The 23,289-nt window shown below is 42.4% G+C and overlaps 1 protein-coding gene and 1 pseudogene across 1 annotated transcript in view; both read left to right on the top strand.

Moving 5' to 3' along the window:
• The first annotated feature begins 1,605 nt into the window (after positions 1-1,605).
• The window catches only part of Gramd2b (GRAM domain containing 2B), an 87,456-nt gene continuing 65,772 nt past the window's right edge, over positions 1,606-23,289 (top strand). Inside the window, exon 1 of the mRNA XM_021658805.2 lies at positions 1,606-1,838. Within this exon, the coding sequence (XP_021514480.1) occupies positions 1,717-1,838 (122 nt within the window). The 5' untranslated portion in view covers positions 1,606-1,716. The remainder of the gene's footprint in view (positions 1,839-23,289) is intronic.
• On the top strand, positions 17,612-18,052 carry LOC110562126 (fatty acid-binding protein 5-like; annotated as a pseudogene).

Raw genomic sequence — 23,289 nt, 5'->3', positions numbered from 1 at the left:
ATTCTGTGGTGTTTACACAAAGAGGCTGAAGATGTTGAAGGTCATCTAGGCCAAGAATCTTAAACTGAAATGCAGATTATGAGAATGAGCAACAGATCAGGCAGGGCGGTAGTGAAGGCTGGAGGCTAGCGGAGAGCTTTGCCAATTGGATGCGTATTTTGTTATTCCAGCCCTGGGAGAGCTTTCCTAGTGAAAGCTATGTCCAAAACACCAACACCAGAATTTTCTCCCTTAGAGACTTTTTATTCTGAGTAAAACATTGCTTCCGGCTAAAATCCCTGCCTACAAGAGAGAAACGGCACCCTACACTTCACTGGTCATTAACATCTGGGCTGGGTGGACTTTTCTTCACAAAGGAGCATCTATGTGACTAGATGCTTCTCTAAAAGGCATGATGATTGGTTTCAGGCAATGGTTGATTTCTAGGAGTCATGACATTCAGGCCTAAAAAGAGAAAAATCCCAGGCAGACAAAGATAAACAGGTCACCCTTCTAGATAAGAGGATAGTTCCACCAATTCCGCCAGAAGAAATACTTTCTCTAATGTCCAGAGTGTGCCTTGAGACCGTAGTACAGCCAGCAAGCCTGCCCCTGCCTGGGTATCAGCAGAGTGATAATGAAGCCAAGGCTAAAGGTCTGATTTCCCAGGAAACTGTGCTCCCTTCTACAATCCGAATCTGTATTTCTCTCGGTGTCACAGGCTAAACACACACGTACACACAAAACACGAGAGCCCACATTCCTCTGGAACAACCTTTCTTGCTGTAGAAACACCAGTAGGATGAGCCTGATGTTTTCCATCACAGGAGACTTATCAGTTGACTATTATCTCAAAAAGAAATTTCCTCTCTGGACTTCCTGGGTTTAGGTACAATGTATATCACCCCGCGCTTAGTGACAAGTCACCATGGCACATTGTTCCGTGTAATTAATTGCCTTCTAAGCCTGTGAGGCAGAGAGATGGACGCTAAGCACAGTAAGGTAGGGACCATAACAACTGTCCAGTCTACAAGCAACAGAGACGAGACTCAGCTCTGCTTCTTAGCGTCTTTGCTGCTAAGGCTTTGTTAAAGGCTGTGGCCAGCAGTAACTTAGCGGAATAAACAGCCAGAGGGTTTAGATTTGGTTGAATTTGCCTTGTCATGTCCATCAGAATTCCAGAAGCCTTCAGGTCCTTAGGACCAAGGCTCACGCAGCTTCAAGCATCCTGGGCATAGTGACGAGGATTATTTTCTGTATGTGTGGGGAAACAGCACACCTACATTCCTCACCCTGCCCAGCAGGCTCAGGCAGTTCACAGGGGCATCTTGTTCTTAATGTCCACCTGCAGCCTGCTCTGCTCCTCCGTGTTTTGGTTTAACTGTTTATTTTTCCATAGCTTTTGGGTTGTTTGTTTGTTTGTTTGTTTGTTTTGGCCTAAATCCACAGATACAACAACATTCATATTACTAAAGTGAGAGCTCAATTCCCCAAACACATTCGTTTCTCTTTCGGAGCAAATGTCAGTAGAATGAAAACCCATGCTGTGTCATACTGATAGGTTACTCATTAACTAACTTAAAAAAAAAAATGCCTGGGCTAGATCAGGGTCAGGTAGGCGCTTCCTGCAAGGCAGGCGCTGTGACAAGCTGCAATACAACAATTCTCGATTGAATTGAGAGCTCTGGAAATGAGCTTATGAGCTGACATCCTGACGTGGTGGTGGACAAGAGTACAATGGTGAAGAAAAGGCTCTCCTCCAGTGACAGTGTGTTCAAATTCGAGATTCCCAGCAGCCCGAGGACCAGTGCGGAGGCCCCACACAGCTCCACTGACAGCCCCAGCTCCGTTTTCCTCAGGTAGGCACAACCAGCACGCAATGCAGGTCACCTCCAGCCACCCGGCAGGTGGCCCTTAGAGAGCTCTCACCTTGTATTCCTCAGAGGAACACTGAGCCGAGGGGGCGGGGGGGGGGGGGGAGAGCTTATAAGCCAGGCATTCTGCTGGGTGAACTTGAAAGGGTGTGGAGAGAAGGGATATGAACTGAGGCGAGGGTGGGTGGGGGAGAGCAGACTGTTGCCACCACTAAGCTCAGTCTTTTGCTTCTTCTTCCATATTGGATATATTGGATAACTAGAAATAAATCAGAAACTGGGAATTTCCTCAATCCTTGGCTTGCTGTCAGGTTTTCAGGAAGTGGAGTTAAATGATCAAACCAGAAACTTATATGGTATAGGTATGGTTTTTTTAAGTTCCCCGGCTTATCATTAAAATGTTATTTAAATAGTAATTCTTAAGTCATTCAGACAATTGCCCTCTTTTTTGTCTTTCTAAATACATACTAACGCGCTGCTCCATCTCTTTAACGCACAGTGACTCACAGAACCTTTGACCACAGTCAGGTCACAGTCCCTCTTAGCTTGTTAATGTCAGTACACTGCTCTGAGGCAGTGTGATTGCATTTTACTAATGAAAACTCGACTCCTTATTAATTTAGTTTCAATAATCCTTTTGTAAGTTTTTATGTTAGATTAATTTTTCCACCCATCACCAGTGACTAGTTGAGTGACTGAAAATGTAAAACTCTGGGCTGGTGCGATGGCTCATCAGATGGCTCATCCGTTAGGAGAGCACCAGCTGCTCTTGCAGAGGACCCGGGTTCAATTCCTAGAACCCACATGTGGCTCACAACTCTCTGTAACTCCAATGCCAGAGGATCTGACAGCCTCTCCTGTCCTTCTTGGGCACTGCACACATGTGGTACAAAGATATCTGCGCAGACCAGACACTCGTGCACAGACAATAAAATTAAATAAATCTTCTGGAAAACTTAAAAACCCCTGCTGCGTGTGCTCACGTTTTGTTGCGTTTCAGTGGTCTCTCAAATGCTGGTTCCTTGGCCTTATCTCCTTAGCTGTCTCCACGGCTGTTAAACAGCCATGCAGTCTCTGGCAGGCAAAACTAAAGAGGAAAGATGAGGTGTACTAGCAAACAAAATGTATTAGTAGCTGCGGTTTAAGTAATTACAATTTTCAATAAATAAGTAGAATAAAAAGAAAAGAGGAATGGCTTAGCAGTTAAGAGCACTTGCTCTCGCAGAGGGCTGGTTAAATTTGTCAGATATAAAATAAGAACAAGTAAACACATTTTCTATTATATATATATATATATATATATATATATATGGAATTTCTGTAGCTGTGGCCTTTTGGTATCCTATTATTCTTCCCATGAACTGGAGCTGATAAAGCTTACTCTCAGATCAACAAACTACCTTAAATGGAAATATACAAAATCCCTGCACTATTTTTATTCAAGCATGCAATTCAGCCAGAGTTCATCGAGTAATTATTGTATGCCAGACTGTGTGGAAGGGTTACAATCATGAGCAAGGGTAATCCCTGGCTCCATGGAGATGATGTTTAACATTGGAGACCTGTAAAAACAAAACAAAACAAAAACCAGATAGACGCATGCATACATACATAAATGCATAACTTAAAATCGGTATTTTCGATAGAAAACACATTAAAGCTAAGATGGAATAAAGTATGAGAACCAATTTAGGTGAAATGGCAAAGGACTCCTTGAGGAAGTAATACGGACCTCAATGGAAAAAGCCAGCTATGAACAGTCTCGAAAAAAGCAGGTACCAGGGATAAGAGAGATTGGGCTGACCAGTTTTATGTCAACTTAACATAAGCTAGAGTCCTTTCAAAAAAAAAAAAAAAAAAACATAAGCTAGAGTCATCTGAGAGGAGGGGGGCATCAACTGAGAAAATGCCTCCATGAGATCAGGCTGCAGGCAAGGCTGGAGAGCATTTTCTTCATTAGTGATTGATGTGGGAGGGCCGAGCACATTGTGGGTGGAGCCATTCCTGGCCTAGTGGTCCTCAGCTTTAATGTGCATTTCTCAGTAATAACAAAAGGAGCATCATTTCAGCATAGCTGCCAGTCATGTGTAACCTCCCCTTTGTGAGTTGTTTGTTTGTTTAAGATTTATTTATTTACGTGAATGTTCTGTCTGCATGTACACCTGAGTTCTAGGGGAGGGCACCCCACTGTAGATGGTTGTGAGCCACCAAGTGAATGCTAGGAATTGAACTCAAGACCTCGGGGAGAACAGTCAGTGCTCCTAACCACTGAGCCATTTCTCCAGTTCCCTAACCTCTACTTCTTTAGGGGTGATGAGGTCACTTTTGTTGTTGTTGTTGTTGTTTGAGACAGGATTTCTCTATGTAGCCCTGGCTGTCCAGGTCTCACTTTGTACACCAAGCTGGCTTCAAACTCACAGAGATCCACCTGCCTCTGCCTCCCCAAGTGCTGGGATTACAGGTGTGCACCACTGCGCCCAGCAGAGGCCGCTATCTTTTTCTCCTTGTTGACAATTTTTAAATACCGTGGATACTAAATTTTGTCAGTTGCAGATATTGTAATGTTTTTGTTCCATTTGAATTTGTCTTTTCACACTATGTCCAAGACTTAATTTTTCCATTTCTTCTTTTATTTTTTGAGATTATAATATTACATCATTTTCCCTTCCTTTCCACCCCCACCCATATCCTCCCATATACTTCTCATTGCTTTCCTATAAATTAATGGCCCTTTTTTTTTCATTAACTTGTTATTACATATATGTATAGGCATATATATTCCTAAAAATAACCTCAGTCTGTTCAGTGTTACTTGTGTGTATGTTTTCAGGGCTGACGATTTGGTATTACATAACTATTTGGGAGCACCTCTCTATGAAAGACTATTTCTCCCACTCTCAACATTCCTTAGTTGCCTGTAGTTCCTTGACTAGGTTAAGGTCCCATGGGCTTTCCCTCGTCCACTTTAGCATGTCTATTGGTGTCATTCTTGTTCTTGCTCATGTTTAAACAGCCTTGCTTGGTGAAACTTTAGGGATGTATCTTCTGACAAAGCTAGGAGACACAACCTCACAGCAAACTCCTTGATCCTCTGGTTCTGACAATCTTTCAGCCTCTTCTTCCAAATGCTGCCTGAGCCTTAGCTGGGGGAGTGTTTTGTAGATGTAGCCATTGGAACTGAGAGCCACAATTCTGCATTGTGATTGGTTGTTTTCTGTAATGAAGGCCTTGTAAGAATGCTCTTGTTTGTTTGTTTGCTTGTTTGATGTTTCCTTTTAAGGTGGGGTCCTTCTTACGTTTGGAATTTTTTGTTTTGTTTCTTGGTGTTAATCAACAGCATTAGAATTTTTATTTTAATACTGAGTTGTTCTACATTATTGATTGATTAACCGTCCCTCTTCCACCTAATAGGCAATGTCAGTCTGTCACACATCATGTTATTAACTTTTATCACGTTACACTAAAAAATATATATATATCTGGTAAAACAGGACTCCCTACCTAATGGAAGGGCATAGTTACTTTAGTAAGTCTTAGGATTGACTTTTATTTTTAATTGAAATGACATTGAACCAATTGTTCGATTAAGAAAACTTGGAATCTTTACAGCATAAATATCTGTATTTATAGAAACAGTGTATCTCTCTCCATTTGCTTAGGTCATCTGTAATAATCTTCAACAATTTTTTTTAATGTTCTACACAGATCTTATAGATCATTTATTATACTTATTCCTAGGTCCTTGGTTTTTGTGTTGCTATTGTAAAGACACTGTATTGCAATTATCTTGATAATCTTAATAATAGATTACTGTTGATAATATTTTGTTGTTGATAGTATTTTGTTAATGTATAGAAATGTATCTAGCTCTCTAAACTGACTGAGGAGTTTCTGTATGTGCATGTGTTGCATGTATACATGAGTGCAAACGTGTTTGGCCACATCTCTAAACTGATCTTTTCTTCAATATCCTTTTATGAATTTTCATAATTTATAAGCTTTAAAAATGTTTTCTTTGGCCAGGCAATAGTGGCGCATGCCTTTAATCCCAGCACTTAGGAGGCAGAGGCAGGTGGATCTCTGAGTTCAAGGCCAGCCTGATCTATAGAGCTATTTCCAGGACAGCCAAGGCTACACAGAGAAACCCTGTCTTGAAAATAAAAAAAAAAAAGTTTTTTTCAAGATAGAGAATAAAATCATTAAGATAATAAAATCATTAAGAATGTTAATGTTTGTTTTTACCGTGTGTGTTGGGAGGGATCAGTGTATTGTCCATGTGTGTTCATAAGGAGGATGTTGGATGCTTTGCTCTGTCCTTATTCACTTTATTTCCTTGCAGCAAGGGCTCTCACTGAACCTGGAATGAGGCTGACATCCAGCAAGGTCCAGCAATCCTCCTGTCTCTGCCCCACATGGTACTGAGGCTACAGGCATGTGCGGCCTTGCCTGGCTTTTTATGAGTGCTGGGATTCAAACTCAGGTCCTCAAGTGTTCTTACACACTGAGCCATCTCCCCGCCTGCTTTTACCTCCTGCTCTTTACTTTTTAATGTGTTTTTATTCCTCACACAGGCAAGATGCTCTGTTAGAATGTGGCACATGGGCAGTAATTTCAGACATTCTTGTTCTGACTTTAAAGGGAATCCTTTAACAGCTCAGTATTTATCAGTCTTTTTCAGACTAAAAAAAATCCCCTTCTAATTCAGGCTTTCCAAGGGGCTGTAAACATAACTGAGCACTTCCTTAGCTTCCATCAAGATGGACCTCATTTAAAAATCTTTGACACTCATAATATGTACAGTATCACTATATTCAAAAATCACAAAAATCACCACTGGCTAAAATACGCAGGACGCTAGACAACCTTCTAAGAAATAGAAGTTGCTCCAACTTTGTGTATTTGATTGGAGAAAGCTTTGGCAAGTAAAAAGTTAAATCGATTCAACCTAATAATTAAATCATAATTAATAATTACTGTTAGGTTTCAAACCTGGGACAAATGGCTGAGGCGCCTGTTTAACTCATCAAAATGAACCAGGCCACCAGGTTCGCCCTGCATCCCTCAGTGCCCGACTGTTACAGGGCCCACCTGGCTAGCATACCCCAAACCCTGCCCCCAGGGGACTGGGCTCCTCTTCTCTGCTTTCCCTTTTCCCTTCTCCTCCCGCCTCTCCTTACAAGGCACAAGTCAGGTCCAGTCAGGTCCTCTCTGGACTCTCCTAGGTGTCCCTGCCTCTGGCCATGCTCTCCCACGTAGCTATAATAAGCTTTCTCCTCCACCACACCGAGGAGCAGCCGTGTTCTTTTCCTTTCGGTTCTCTTTCCATTCGTCTTTCAAATTAATTTGACTTCATAATTATATGTTAATTTATTAATCAGCTCAGTCATTCAGCAAATAGAAAAATCAAGAATTGTTATTGGATCAGGTAGTTTTGGGAGATCCGTTGCGCCGACTGGCAGTGAGACCCGACCGAGGAGAAAGTTACTCGTTGGTACTTAAGTGGAAGGGTCGCTGTGGGCTCTAGGGACACACACCAGGTTCGTGATGGCAACCAAACAGGTCAAGAATGAGGCAGAGCTGTGCTGGAATGCAGGAAAGAGGACCAGCCATGCCTGACAACTATCCCTGAGCTCTGATTTGGGACCTGTTCCACATAACCGCCAGTGACTTCGGAGTGCGGGGCAGCCCTATAGTCACACTCTTGGTGACCTGACTGAGCTCATTCTACTCCCCCACTCTAGCAGCTGCCACAGTGGGTGGAAGACAGGGTCCTTGCCTTTCTCCCTCTAGCTCTCCCCTCCCCCCTGGCCTCACTCCTGCAGATGCAAAGGACAGGCACTCCACAGCACCTGAAGAGCAGGAACAGAGCAGACTATCACCAGCCATTTTCACTCCTGTCCACCAGAGTCACTGAGACAAGAGGAAAAGTTAGACCCTACAGGTGAGCTGAGTTTTTAAAGTGTGAACATCACTCCTCTCTCCTCCAGGAGCATGAAGGACTTGGCAGCAGTTAGGGCAGTCATCATTTATTTCCTTAGCATGAGACAAGTATTTTTGTCAAGACTGTCAGAGGGACAGGACTGCTGGAAATCCTCAGAAAGGCGGGTGAAGGGCATGCAAATTCAGAAGGCAGTGAGAATGAAGAGTGCCAGGGTATGGGGGCCTGTGACTGTGGGCGTTAGAATGAGGAGGTTAAACAAGGATGACCAGGCGTCTTTCTCAGGAGAGTCAGAATTTTCATGAGGGAAAGGATAGACATAGTCAGCAGCTATCATTGCCAGGAGAGAAATAGTCCCTCACCCACCATCAACACACAGTCCCTTACAGCCACTTACACAAAACACAGGACAGCTACTTTAAGAGGCAATGCAGAGACAGAGAGGAGGCAGTTCTACCAGGACAGTAATAGAGAGGCAGATTGCAGAGAAAGAACTCAGGTGAAGCTCAAAGGAGCCAGAGAATGAGAAGGAGCCAGGAGATTAGAGCAGATTGTTTGAGTTAGTTGAGGCCAAGCAGAGCAGGTCAGGAGCCAAGAAAGAAGCCGGACTGAGTAAGTCAGATGGGAGAGGAGTTTGAGCCAGAACAGCTGAGTTGAATGAGCCAGCCCATAGCACAGAAAAAAGAAGAAAGGGTAAGCTAATTGTGCAATAAGGCTCAAAGGCTGAAAACATTCTAGGCCTAGGTTAGCAGCCTTTTGAGACAGCAACTGAGACAGATGAATAAAAAAATTCCTTTTACAGTTCTCAGTAACTGCGTGCTATTGCCAGATCTTCAAACATGCAGCATGTCCCTCTCTTTCTCAACTGCCTCATAGACTCCTATTCCTCATTCAAGATTCACCTTCTGATGAAAGGCCCGGTCCAACCTCTAGGGGATTTTTCTGTGGCCCCTACCTCCCAGGCCTCCAAATCAGCAATCTTTTTATCTTTGTTGGCACCGTGTCCTGTATCAGGATGTATTGGAATGGAGTGTGGTTGTCTCTGTTTGCTTGCTTGCTTTTTACCATGCCACTACAGCTTAACCCTCTACTTCACTTACCTTCCAGGACCCCTGAAGAGTTTCTAGTGAGGTGCTTACACACTCTTGCAATTCTAACCACAGGTGTGATCACTGTTTCCTCCACTAATGCTTCCTCTGGTCCAATAGCCAAGGGCATCTTTGACATTTTGATCTAGGGGATGCAGTTTGGAGATTCATTTAGCTGGGAGTTAGTGGGATGTAGTTTTGTAAATCACCCTTATCTCTGTGTGCACGTATTAGACCTGGGTTTGGAATGTCTTTCAAGAATATTCCCACCACTTTCTAAGCCAATTTACTTACTGGCATAGGGATTTAGGGTCAGCGATAACATTGTAACATCAATGTTCCCTACAGGTGCTATAAATCCGAGGCATGCGGGTAGGGGAAAAGAGACACGGATCTGAAATGCATGGAGCCATGAAGCTAGGCTTTGAAAAGCCCTTCCCATCATTAGATGTATAAGTTCCAAGTGACAGACACCATTATTATTGCTTAGTCACCTCTGGGTGACTATCTATATAGACAAGCCTCAGCTGACTAAATAACCAAACTTGGGCTTGTTTTCATTTTTTAGGGTAATTACACACAATAGTTTGTCAAAATTCCTACTGGGGGCACTAATCTCAAACGATAGGAAAATGGCCATGACATCTGTCTGTCACACAGATGAACATTTGCAGCAACATATTTGAATTTGAAAAAAAAATTACTATTGATAAAAATTGTAAAAATATATCATGGATTCTGTCTGGTAATTGGCTAATCCTTGTGCTGAATGAGGAGTACTGCTCTAGATTTGGAGACATTATGGAATGTGTTGCCTTTTTCAAATTGATAATTTGATCTCTCTCCTCATTCTAATAATAAATAAATAGCATATAAATAAATAATACTCACCTCATTTTTAGTCATATGATTCTTACAGAAAAACCTAAAATTGCACAACCCCCAGACCCCTGAAGGCTGTGACTATAACTGACTGTATTTGCCAGGCCGATGTGTGCTTTTAATGTAAGTAGGGACTGACGCTGGCAAGACGCTATGCTGAGTTAAGGAACAGATGAGATTTGGCCAGATCAACCCCCATAAGAAAGTCATGCTGGCTTGGAAGTGACTCCAGTTATCAGTCTTTCATGTTTTGGCAGGGGAAAAAAAAATGTGTAAGAAAACCAAATCTATAAAACGTTTTGAGAAATCTTCACTCTATTAAAATTTGCAGATCGTCAAAAACTGTTTTCCAAAAGAAAAGCATGGTTTAGTCATCTATGCTCTAATTTTTAACTCTTCTTTAAAGTTTAAACCTACACGGATGAATTCAGCTTAAATGCCCTTACTTTCATTAGGGGCTTGTCAACAGATTTCTTAAAAAAAAAAAAAAAAAAAAAGATGCCTTTATGTGATTTCATCTTTGTTCTTTGGATACTTATTTAACATGCGTGTTTAACAAAAGCAAACACAGGCAAGGAGAACGGAACTGTGAAAGCTCTAGAAATTGCCTCCTCTGCAACTCACAGAGCAGCAAGAGGACTGGGGGGCTCATTGACAGGGAGCACGGACGTGATGAGTGAGTGCTCGCAGGGAGCCCAGTACTTTCTCTTGTAGTGTGCATAGTGGCTCATGCCTGGGAATATTTCCACAAATGTGAGAGCTTTTCACTGTAGTAGATGGATTCCAGCAGTGGTTCTCAACATGTGGATTGTGACCACTTTGGAGATCAAATAAGCCTTTCACAAGGGTCATCTAAGACCACTGGAAAACACAGATATTTACAATACAATTCATAAGAGTAGCAAAATTGCAGTTACGGAGTATCAACAAAGATGATTTTGTGGTTGAGGTCACCACAACTTGAGGAACTGTATTGAAGGGCCACAGCTATTGGGCTACAATCACTCCCTATACTGCCTGGATGAAAGACTCAAGTGAAAGAAACATAAAGGAAGTTTTCAGTGTTACTATGTGAGGAAGTAAAACCAGCAAAAATAAAATTAGCTAAGGGATGCACTAATGGAGCAGTCCTATCCAACTTTATTGCCTTTTGCCTGGCTTGGATTCAAATTCTTTCTACAACTTCCAAAATTCAATGTTCATTTCATTCAGTTCACTTACCTTACCCAGGATAGTTTTTAGAGCCCCCAAAGGGACCGTCAGAAATAGGCACCATATTGTTTTTAAAGAGAAATCTGGGATTCCTGACCCTATACTGACTGATTATGCAATTTTGTAAGTTTCCAGTGAAGTGGACAGATTTGCCTCAACTCCTGATGGAAAACCTCAATGTAAGTTAAAATATCTACTGACACAAAAGACAAACAAACAAAATCGCAGATCCTGCCTTCAAGGAAATTAAGAGTTTATTCTGGAGCCATTTTGAGTGACAATGGCCCAGGAACACAGATTTAGGCTAACCCAAATTCCACGTTCCAATATGGAAGCAGTTTCATGAAGTTTTACAGTTTTGCAGAACAAAGAAAGTCATAAATCAAGGCTACTTTAGAGTACACTGGTGCAAACATCAGAAAGGTAAGTTATAGCAAGATGGGAGAAGTTTCTCTACAGGCCTCCAGTGCTATCTTACGACATTCTGAGCTTTTGGGTTTGTGAAAGCTCATTCGTCTGCTCAGTTAATAGATTTCTGAAAGGTTTTCAATGTATTAGTCAAAGGATGTTAGTTCCAACACAGAAGTGGACACTGAATAGCTATTCAGGGTGCTAAAGCTTGATGAGATGAGGTAATTAACCCTGGACCTGCAACATTCCAACCTCTCCACATCTCACTGCAGTCAGTCAATCTAATTAGATCGCCTGCAATCTAATCAGTCAGTCTCTGCAGACAGAGCTTGTTTCTAGAAATTCCCATTGACAAAGCCACATATGAAGTCCCAGTAAAATAATTAGCATTCAGAAAGTTCTGGCCACTCAAGGATCTGAGTTCAATTCCAACCACTCAATAATAATAACAATAATAAGAATAATAATAATAACAATAACAATAAAGGCATGAGTTGTAGTCTCCCAGTGCTAGGGAGACAGAGGCAAAATGATCCATGGAGTTAGCCAGCAAGCCAGCCCCACGTCCCAGTGAGAGACCCTCTCTCAAAAACTAAGGGGGACAGCTTCTGAGGGAATGTCACTTTGGAGATTGACTTCTGGCCCCCACATGTATAAACACAATGCACACACATGAAAATGCACACATACCCACAACACACACACACACAAACACACATTTTGAAAGAATGGTTTTGTGGCAGAAACATAAAGCTGAAGCATTGCGGGTCAGGGAGCATCTGCTTATAAAGAAGTGGCAGGTGCCCTGAGCGCCTTCTTAGCATCTGTTGGGGTCATTGTGTGAGCCATACTGCTCAGTGTACAGCTGGTTTTGTAACTTAGGAACTGTTTGTGTGTGTGTGTGTGTGTGTCATCTTCTTCAACTGTAAAGTGGGGATAATCAGGACTGTCGAGAATTCCTCCCTGGGTTTTGTTGTTGTAGTTGTGGGTTTTGCTGTTGTTGTTATTTTGAGACAGGGTCACACTAGGTAGTCCTGGCTGGAACTCATGGTGCAGACCAGGCTCTGTGTGTGTGTGCGCGCGCGTGTGCTCACGAACTCGTGAGGTGCACGTGCATGCGTGGTTATATAACAAGTATCCTAATGCTAGCTGTTATAATTATAAGGTAGTAAAAGATTGGGAGACAAAAGAATGTATTTTTCCCTAGAGTTCCAGGTTGGGGGAAGAGGTTAAGGACACCCTTTCCCCTCTAGCACACACCTGCACAGAGAGGAAAGTCTGCTGAAAGCAGATCTTCCTTGAGTAACTAGATGGTTAAGAACCCAGCTCCTGAATCCAGAACCCACACAGACACCAACCACAAGTCATATGTCCTCTTTGAAAATGATGCATAAACCTCCAAAATTAGCATAAACCTCCAAATTCATCCCACAGCATGTCTCCTGTCCCCCATGTCTCTTGCTTCCCATGTCTTCTGTGCCCCAAGTCCCTTGTCCCCCCGTCTCCTGTTCATCCTATAACTCCTGTTCCCTGAGCCTCCTGCTTACGCCACATTTCCTTGATGTAGAATTTTACTTTAGAGTAAATCGTAAACAAAGGTAGTTTCTCCTCCCAAAGCCCAACTTGCTTAAAGCCAAACAAAGCTATTGAAATGTGAGTCACAGGATTGCTTCCCTCTGCTTTTGAGTTATTTTGTGGTGGTTTGAACCCAGAGTCTTGTGCGTGGGTTGGGGGTGGTGTACGCAAGCCTTTTACCACTGAGCTAAATAACTGACCTCCATTGCCGGAGGGTGTTGTCATTGCTGATATTGTGGTTGGTTTTGTTTTGTTGGCGCTGAGGATAAAATGCAGAGCCTAGCTCATGCTAGACAAGGACCCTACCACTGCTTTCCATCGCCATCCTTCGGGAGTTTGAAGCGCTAAAGCTTCCGGAAATCTCCCCTGACAGTTCCCATCTGAACTGGCATGTAGCCCACAGCAGCAGTTAAAAGCTGCTTCCCAGCAGGACTGCTGGGTCCCAGACTCATCTAAGTGACTCTGTGCTCTGGTTTGCTTTGGGCCTAATGAGTTACCCTCCTCATGATATGCTTAGACAGCTGCCTCGCCTATGTGATTGGCACTCTTTAAAACTCCTCCATCTGATCTTCACCCTTAAGAAACAACTTTTGAAAAAAATAAGAGAGAAACTACTCTCCAAGATACTCCTGCTTATTACCCTATTTATTTTATTTTTTTAAATTGCCCCAAAAGGAACCTATTACTTGATCTTCCCAGCATTTTCAGGATGCTCAGCCCTGTAGGTAGCCGTTGCCCCATCCCATATGGGATAAAGAACTAGACCACCGGGTACCATGATAAATTTTTCCGACATTTTCTAAGCAGTTGCTTGGAATCTCGGGACAAGCAATAGCAGAAGGGATTGCTGGAGGCTTCCAAGGCCTGGGTCCTCATCCCTGGTGGCAAAGTGTCATGCATAATCTCAGTCTGCACTTATCATGTGTGTCATCATACTTCTCTTGGAATGCCTGAGAACACTCAGCTCTGTCTACTGCGCCGGCTGTTCTTGCTTTAAAAAGGGGAGAAATGTCAGTACACAGACAAAAGAATGCTACACGGAGACCAAGGCCTTGGGGAACGGTTCGAGAGGCTCTAGGGGAAAAGGCAGAGGTCCTTTTACCTCAGGTTCATTTTGTTTCCTGGATGGATCTTGGACATGATTTTTGTGTCTCCTGTGACAAACATTTACATTCAATTTATAAGACATGCTTATTCTTGTTGGATGTAGGAAGATAGCTATAGAACCCAATCTGGTGAAAGAATATGCTGAGTGCTGTCCCCAGGGTACCCTGACTCTGGATATGGTCTCTGCATTGCTTACATTATATTTACATTATATTTATCAGATATAATCTATGTTTCCTGCTGGCAAACAGGATCATCACCAGAAGCACTGAAAGAGAAGGAACAGAGATGTCCTTTGAAAGGCTCCACCCACCAGGGGATTGAAGCAGATGCAAAGGCTCACAGGCAAACTTTGGGCAGAGGGTAGGGAGTCTTATGGAAGAAGCAAGGGACAGAAGGACCTCAAGGGGACAGTAACTACACAAGGGGACAGTAACTACACAGGGGACGAACAAAGCCAAAGAATCTGAGCCCAGTGGGTCCTGCAGAGACTGATGCACCAGCCAAGGACCATGCATGGAGAGGACCTATATCCCCTGCTCAAATGTAGGCCATAGACTCAGCTCATTCTCCTTGTGGGTCCCCGAGTACGGGGAGCAGGGGCTGCCTCTGTCATGAACTCAGTTGCCTGCTCTTTGATCACTTCCCCCTGGTGGTGAGGCCTTGCTAGGCCACAGAGGAAGTGGATCCAGGCAGTCCTGATGAGACTTGATAAGCTAGGGTCAGATGGAAAGTGAGGATAACTCTCCCTTTCAGTGGACTAGAGGAAGGAATAGGGGGAATAGAGAGAGGGAGTGTGAGACCAGGAGGAGTTGACGAATGGGACTATATTCAGGATATAAAGTGAATAAGTTGTATAAATAAATAAATAGGTGAATAAATAAATAAAAATCTTAAAGTTTTTAATTTTTTTTAAGTTAAGATAAGAAAAACCAAATAGAAACTACTGTGGCTTTACTTAGTGACTATCTCACATCAAAGAGTAATGATAATTACTTTAGCAAAAGATGTTTAAATATCTCCAGCACTGAGATGTCCATCTTCAATTGATAACTCTTCGTCACTGAGAAATATGCGTGCATGTTAATTGTCAATTAAGACTTTTACTGTTTTGTCTCTAAGGATGTGAGCCTAGCCTCTATTAGCTCGGCTATCTATTCAGCCCAAGAGTTTTGCTTTTTAGTAAGTGATCTTATCCAAAAGGCCAAAAAGTGATAGGAGAGTTTTTTTATCCTCTTCTTTTTTTATTTTGTTGGGAAAGGAACACGCACTGTGTGTGGCATGCATGGGGATGTCAGAACACAACTTGCAGGAATCAGTTTTCTCCTTTCACCATGTGGGCCCTAGAGATGGAATTCAGGTCATCAGATTCTTTATGACATAAAATTTTATATTGAGTCAGAGAAGTCACGGGGTGGGGGTAGCAGTGCACGCCTTTAATCCCAGCACTTAGGAGGCAGAAGCAGGTGGATCTCTGAGTTTGAGGCCAGGCTAGTCTACGGAGTGAGTTCCAGGACAGCCAGGGATTCACAGAGAAATCCTGTCTCGAAAAAGCAGAAAGAAAATCAGAAAAGTCTTTTAAATATATATATAATATAAATATATACTGAAAATATATAAAATATATAAATATATACTGAGAATATATTTATATTATATAAATACTGATAATATATTTACATTATCTATTAATATATATTAATTTGTGTATTGATAGGTACACCTCTATTGAACAGTAGCTTCTTATTTACCAGAGCACCTGGCTCTCAGAGTGGCCTGAACTAAGATCATTTGACTTTGAACTTTCACCATATCTGAGTCTATAATAACAGAACAAAGCTAGAGTGTTGGCTCAGCAGCTAAGAGCACTGGCCAACCTCCCATAGTTTCAGATTCAAATCCCAGAACCTACGTGGTAGCTCACAACCATCTGTAACTCTCAGGGGATGCAATGCCCTCTTCTGGCCTCTACAGGTTTTACATGCACATGGTGCATAGACCTACATGCAAGCAAAACGCCCATGCACAAAAAATAAAATACTAGTAGAATTTTAAATATGATAAGAAAAACAGCAAAAATAACAGACTATCCCTTGACTGTTTCTTTCTGCTTCTTCACCCATATGAAAGTTCTGAGATAATGCTGCAAAGCATGGTAAATATTTAACTGCATATCAAGTGACCTTTCCTACAGTCCCACATCTAAGTGATAAAGAGGGAGTTTTGTCTATTATTTTGCACGTAATTACATAAATAGCCACTAATTAATGAGACCAAGACCATGTCATGACAAAGTGTTCATTTATGCCAATAAGACAGTTTATTCTTAATCTATGATTCCTTAGACCTCAAAGAGTTGTTTATCATTGAGATCAAAGGAAATAAAATCACAATTGCTATGTGCCTGTCAAATTTCCTGGAAGGTAACCATGGAGTTTCAGCAGCCAATCAGAATGCACCGAGAGACAGAGTAACAACTTACCTGCTGGGTGATTCCTTACGAAAGTCAGTTCCAATGTCTCTTGATGAGAATGACAGCAACCTAGCATTTCTGAGAAGCCTCCTGTGTGCCGATGCCTTCCTCTCAACCCTTTCCCAAGAGCCAATCCAAACATCACAGTAACTTCACCAAATGGAAGCTACTGACATTCCATCTTCCAGACAGGAAGCCAGGAAGTAGGCACGAAAAGACTAAGAGCCAGACCCTAAACCATCTTTAATTCCCTCTTTCATGAAGTAACAGAACAGGTCTAAATTATGTAGCCCTTCTAAAGGAAGGAGGTAATTAAAGTCTGATATAGGGATTCAAAAGTATTAGTGAAACAATAATAAATTAATGCAATACACCACTATGAAAGTGAGAGAAAACACACAGAATGGGAAAAAATATTTATAAAGCATGTATCTGATAACGGTCTAGTATTAAGAATTTTTACTACTTAACAGTGAAAAGATAGCACACTTAAAAAGGAGCACAGTGAGTCAGGCTTGGTGGTGCACACCTTTGATCCCAACACTTGGGAGACGAGATAGAGGCAGGTCAGCCTTGAACTAATTAATTCAGCCTAGCCTACAGAGCAAGTTCCAGTCCTACCAGGACTATACTGAGAAACTCTGTCTCAAAAAGAAGGAGGGGGGGAGAAAAGAGAAAAAGAAACGAACAAAGTGAAGAGCCAGAGAGATGGCTCAGCAGTTAGGAACACACCATGCTATTTTTCTGGAAGAGCTGAGTTCTGTTCCCAGCATCCACGCTAGGTGACCAACAACTGCCTATCACTCCAGGACCTGGGAATTTGATGCCCTCTTCTGGCCTCCACAGTAACCCACACACATGTGCCAGACACACAAAGACAAAGTAATAAAAATAAGTCTTTTTAAAAGTGAGCAAAAGGTTTAAACAGATTTTTCACCAACCAAAACATAAGCAGACAATAAAGTAGGCTATTGTACTAAAAATCATTTGTCATTAAGAGATAAAAACGAGAGAGCACCCCTGCCACCACATCTCCTCGATGCCTTCATGCTTGCCCACCCACCCACCTGCCATGGCCAGCATTAAGGACCTCGAGGTAGCACCTGTCGGAAAGCCAAGGCTTTGAGGAATACATGGAGGGGTTAGGAGTAGGACCAGCTCTTAGGGAAGCAGGTGCCATGGCCAAGCCAGACTGCATCATTACTTGTGACAGCAACAATATCACCATCAAAACCGAGAGCACTTTGAAGATGACGCAGTTTTCTTGTGCCCTGGGAGAGAAGTCTGATGAAAGGACAGCCGATGGCAGAAAAGCTCAGACAGTCTGCACCTTCAAAGATGGCGCCCTGGTTCGGCACCAGCAGGGGGATGGCGAGGAAAACACAACAACAAGGAAACTGAAGGATGGGAAGTTGGTGGTGGACTGTGTCATGAATAATGTCACCTGTACTCCGGTCTATGAAAAAGTGGAGTAAGGACTTCACCACCACCCTGGATAGGAGTTAGCATCAAGAGTGGATAAACTCAGTGCCATGAGCAGGTCATAAATATCCATACAGCTCCTTTCCTTTGGTTTTATTTTTCATGACTATGTTTAATTATCTTTATCACAAACACTTTACATGAAACCCATGTCAAAGTGTTGATTTACCTAGGATCATGCCTTTGGTTAGTAAATAAATGTGCTTGTGCTAATTGATTAAAAAAAAAGAAATAAAAACTAAAACCACAATGGTATCATTTCAAGCCCACTGACATGGCTATAAATGAAAAGCTGGCACTAACAAGTGGGATTGAGTAGGTAAAGGAGTTGGGGTCCCCCTGCATTGCTGTTGAGAATGTAAAGCCATACAACCCCTTTGAAAGACACAGGTTAGCAAGTTCTTCAAAAAGTAGAACATAGAGTTATGATTCGCCTCAGCAAATCCACAGGAAAACCTGTCTATAGTTATTTGTCACTTATATCTCCTCAGCAAAGCTGGAAGGAAACTTGTGCTAATGACAAAGCCACCAATGGCAGATAAACATTCGCCACAGTATTGTTGACAATGGTCAAATATGTATCATATAACAATCTGCTAAGGAAAAAGTAAAATTGGGAATATCAGTGTTATCGGAATATAATTTGATCATAATAAGGAATGAAGTACAGTTGAACGCTATAACAGAGGAAAAGGCTAGTTACAAAAGGCTACATGATTCCACTTAAATAAAATGTCCAAAACAGGCCAGTCTGTAGAGACAGAAAGCACACCGTAGTCTTAGGGGACGGAGGAAGAGACAATAGATACAGAGTTTGGGTTTTTGGAGTTTTGAAGAGTCTGCTTTTTTGTTGTTTTGTTTTGTTTACGGAGGGGGGAATGCGCGCGGCAGTTTGATAGTGGTGGTTGCTTGATAGTGGTGGTTCTATTTAGTGATATGATAGAAATGGACACTCCACTTTTTAATATTTATTTTAATTTTAATTCATGCGCAATCCCTCTGTGTGCATGTGAGGGTCTGGCACATGTGTGCGGGTGCCCTTGGGGCTCAGAAGAGGACACTGGATTCCCTGGAGCTAGAGTTTGGGGCAGCTGTGAGTCACTTGGTGCTAGGAAACAAACTTGGGTCTTCCAGAAGAACAGCATGTGTTCTCGACCACTGAACCATCTCTCCAGCCATGAGGTGCACACTTGAATGGGGTGTACCATGTGAACTGTATCCCCAGGAGGCCAAGAGAGCCTTGAAAGCATCCCTTCTTTTGAAAGTGCATTTGCCACAAATACAACATACATAAATAATTTTCCATGAATAATACACTGACTCTCTCATCTTCAAGATGATTGGCACTTTTTGCCTTAAACTAAATCTTTTAATTAAAACAAACAAAAAAAGTTGACACCATTTCCAAAAACATAGCTGGGTGTGATGGCACATGCCTTTAATCCCAGCACTTGAGAGGGAGACAGAGGCAGCTGGACCTCTTTGAATTCAAGGCCAGCCTGGTTTATGGAGTGAGTTCCAGGACAACCAGGGCTACACAGAGAAACTTTGACTTGGAAAAAAAAATTAAACATTGCCTATCCCCCAACAACTCAGAGAAAAGTAGCCCAGCCTAGCCCTGGCACTCTGACAAAGTGTTTGTTTCTAATTGGTGCAATGAGATGCCCCCCACTTGGATCAGAAGCGCTCCGTTAACTTCACTCTCATTGCCTCGTTTTTTTTTTTTTCTCTGATTGTATAAAATCTCAGTCCCCGAACTACCCTTCGTAGTAAACCAGATCACAACTGGCTACCCATCGTCAAAGGGCCTTTTGCAGACAGACAGAAAGTAAAATAAAGAATCTTTAATGTAAATTCTTTGCTGCAACTAAAGGTTAGAATCTGCATGTACCATGTTGTATGTTACAAATCCTACTAGCTTTTTGTGAGCCCTTTGATTCCACCCCTCAAATAACCTTTGAAATACCTGCATACCCAACTAGGGGTCAAAAATAAGCATCCACATTGTTAATAAAGCAGGACTTATGTGACGTGGGACATTTTCAGCAGGTATTTCCTAGGTTTTCGTGGCAAAGAGCCATACACTTTGCAGTGTAATGTACTAACAGAAGACGGGATAAAGAACAACGAAGAAAGGCCCAATCAGGAACTCCTCGGTCACCACTGAACTTTCACCGTCAAATAGTAAGTGAAGCAGAGATAACGAGACACTTATCCACAGAAGAGAGACACAAAGAGATTAAAAACTTTTTGTTGTTGTTTAATTCATCTGTTATTTCACTAACCGTGCCTACTTTCTTAAAACTACTTTGACCAAAGACAGTTGGAGCTTTTAAAAAAAGAATTGAAACCAAACCTACATATATTGAAATGTGTGATGAGAAGCTGGAGAGATGGCTCAGAGGTTAAGAGCACTGGCTATTCTTCCAAACATCCTGAGTTTGATCCTCAGCAAGCACATCACATGGTGGCTCATAACCATCTAGAGTGAGGTCTGGTGCCCTCTTCTGGTGGGTAGGCAGAACACTGAATAAATAACAAGTAAATGTTTTCGGAACAGAAAAAAGAAAAAGAAATATTCAATGAATTTGTTCAATCTATACAAACGATAATTGGCCACTAAGATTAACGTTTAGAACATTTTCAGGGCCTGGAGAGATGGCTCAGCCATTAAAGGCTAGGCAGAACTCCTAAGAGTTCCCTACCTGCTTCTTAGGCCAAGTCCACTATTCATCCTTTGAAATAGATAAAATGACAAAAATGGAAAATGATAAAGACGAAGTAAAGGATGTCGAGCTGATCTTGCTGTGTTTTCTGGCACATGCTGTAGTTGTCTCATGGCAGAGCTTATAAGAGACATTTAGTAGTATTAGCTAGCCAAGGCTCTAAGAAACAAATGCCCTGAGAGATTAAACCGGAAGGCAGAGCCTGGAGCTTAGGAGAAGCAGCCTTCAAGCTCTTTCTCCCTAGAGCAAAACATCTCAGGAAACAGCTGAAGGAAGCCAGATTGTTTTCAATTCCACACAGAGGGCCTCACTGAGCAACAAAACTTACTTGTTCTGTGTTTAGTAAAGTCAAGACAAATAACAAGACTGAATTAGTCAGACCCAAACTTTTGATTGAATCACGAGCAGCCAGCTTTGTACTTAAGGACATGCCCTGGCTTCCTCTCGGTGGAGTGTGAGCTTGGGCTGTCAATCAGCAATTGTAATAACTGCATACATTTGTTTTCACCTGGCCTTGCTGGAAACTTTCAAGTCATTGACTAGATGTTGGAAATGCAGTGACTGACAGAGAGCAGCACCTGGCCAGCAACGCAGACTGGTTAATTGGATGCCCACTTGAAACAGTTGGTGCGGTGAACACTGCAGGTTAAAAGTGGGGGTGTTAACATACATCTGCAATCTGAGCACTTGGAGGGCTGGCGCAAGAAATTCCTAGGTTCGAGTCCATCCTGGACTACATTATAAGATGCTGCCCCATCCACCACCTCATTTTACAGAGTCATTCTTTAGGAAATGAATAGGACCAAATCAGGATTGTCCCTAGCAAAGCAGATCTATAAAAAAAAAAAAAAAAAAAATCTATAAGAGTTAGTACCGATTAACTCCTAATTTAAATAACTCTTGTACTGGGTGATCTAAAGCTTTTATGTTAAGAAAGATGATATCTTGTCTGGGTTGGAGGTGAAGCAAGAAGACTTGAGCAATTAGGGCTAAGATTTAGCAAGTTAAATATGTCCTTGCCTCTAACCAAAGGGCATAGCCTTAACTTCTGACATGAATAAGTCAGCGTGAATAAGGCTGAACTCTGAGAGGAAGACATAGGTCACCGTTTATGTAGTATTAGTTTCTCCAGAATGTGACACTAACACTTTACCTACTGTGGGTTGGCTTTAATTACTGAGGGCTGGCGGAGTAAGGGACAGCCGCATGCCCAATCTGTTAAGACCGTCTCTTTGGTTGACAATAGTTAATAGTTCAGAGTCACCAAGTGCTTGCTATGTGTCTGGCATACTGTTCACAACACAATGATCTTTAAAGGCCGATGCGAGTCCCATTCCCCCAGCAAATGAGGAAAGTGAGATTTAGAGAAGGTGAGTCATCCATGTGAGGCAGTAGAATTCCTGTAAAGAGCCTTATGTCAGCCTGACTCTTGGTCTACCACGCCCTTGCCCTTATTCTACCTCTGGTCGGGGTTCTGACTGCCAGAACAAATCTTACACCTTCTAGCTGGAGTTCAAGCATGTGAGACTCCTAGCTCCAACAGGAAGCTCTGTTTAACGAAAGGACACCACAGACAATCCCCTGAACATCCAAGGGCAAAAATAACAAACACTGTAGCAACATCTGGGGAGGAGAGAGAAGCCAAGACCATACCCAGCAGCTCTCATCAGGGCAGGCTTTGTGTGATCTGCTTTTATACGCTTGAGTTTTATAACAGTAAGCATTCCAGCAACTTTCCTTGGGATGCACGTTTTGGTAAACAGACTATTACCCATCAGCTGGTATGGAATAAGATTAATTCTTAGCTAATTTGTTTGGTTACGGCAAAAAAATAAAATAAATTTAAATTCTGGTTTTAGTTAGTCTACGAGCTTAACACACAGAGAAATCCCCCGATTCCATCTGGAGTGTTTCTTTAAAAGCAGAAGCTAACGCAAAGCACACAGCCCTGTGGGGAGAAGATGAAGGCCCGTCTTCAGCCCTGTGGGGAGAAGATGAAGGCCCGTCTTCTCGCGTGAATGCATTGTAATCACTGCTCTGTCCTCGGGAAACCTCAGTTGTTTTGCAGTAGGTTCACGCAAAAATGTTATGTCATCCCCCACTCCCCACTGCTTAGGCTGTGTGGAAGCAGAGAGAAGTGCTGTGGCTCTAACTGGCCTTGCCCTTAGTGCAGCTCGGGCGCTCCCATTCTGTACTCCCTTAATAGATTCACATTCCGACACAAAGCACAGGGCTTGGACGGAAGCCCAGTTCTCCCGACTTCCAGGCCAGTTCTAAAACGCTATGCAGATGTGGGGGAGGGGACGGCTTCTCTGTGACCCTAGACAGGAGAACGGGGATGGATGGCCAGCCCCTTCGCTCTCCCATTCTTTGACACCATGACAGTTCTTAGTACCAAGGATCTAGTTATGAAACAGAACAGTTTATGTATGCATGCTCAGTAGATATCTGTCTGTGGGTGTGATCTCCCACAAAATCATAAATTCAGTTACAGCAAGCATCCTACAGAATATAAGCTGGACCATAAAATGAAAACTCTCCC

This window comes from Meriones unguiculatus, chromosome 2, assembly GCF_030254825.1.
Source record: "Meriones unguiculatus strain TT.TT164.6M chromosome 2, Bangor_MerUng_6.1, whole genome shotgun sequence".
NCBI classification, from domain to species: domain Eukaryota; kingdom Metazoa; phylum Chordata; class Mammalia; order Rodentia; family Muridae; genus Meriones; species Meriones unguiculatus.
Note: the sequence above shows the minus strand (reverse complement) of the source record. Positions and strands in the feature narration are given on the sequence as shown.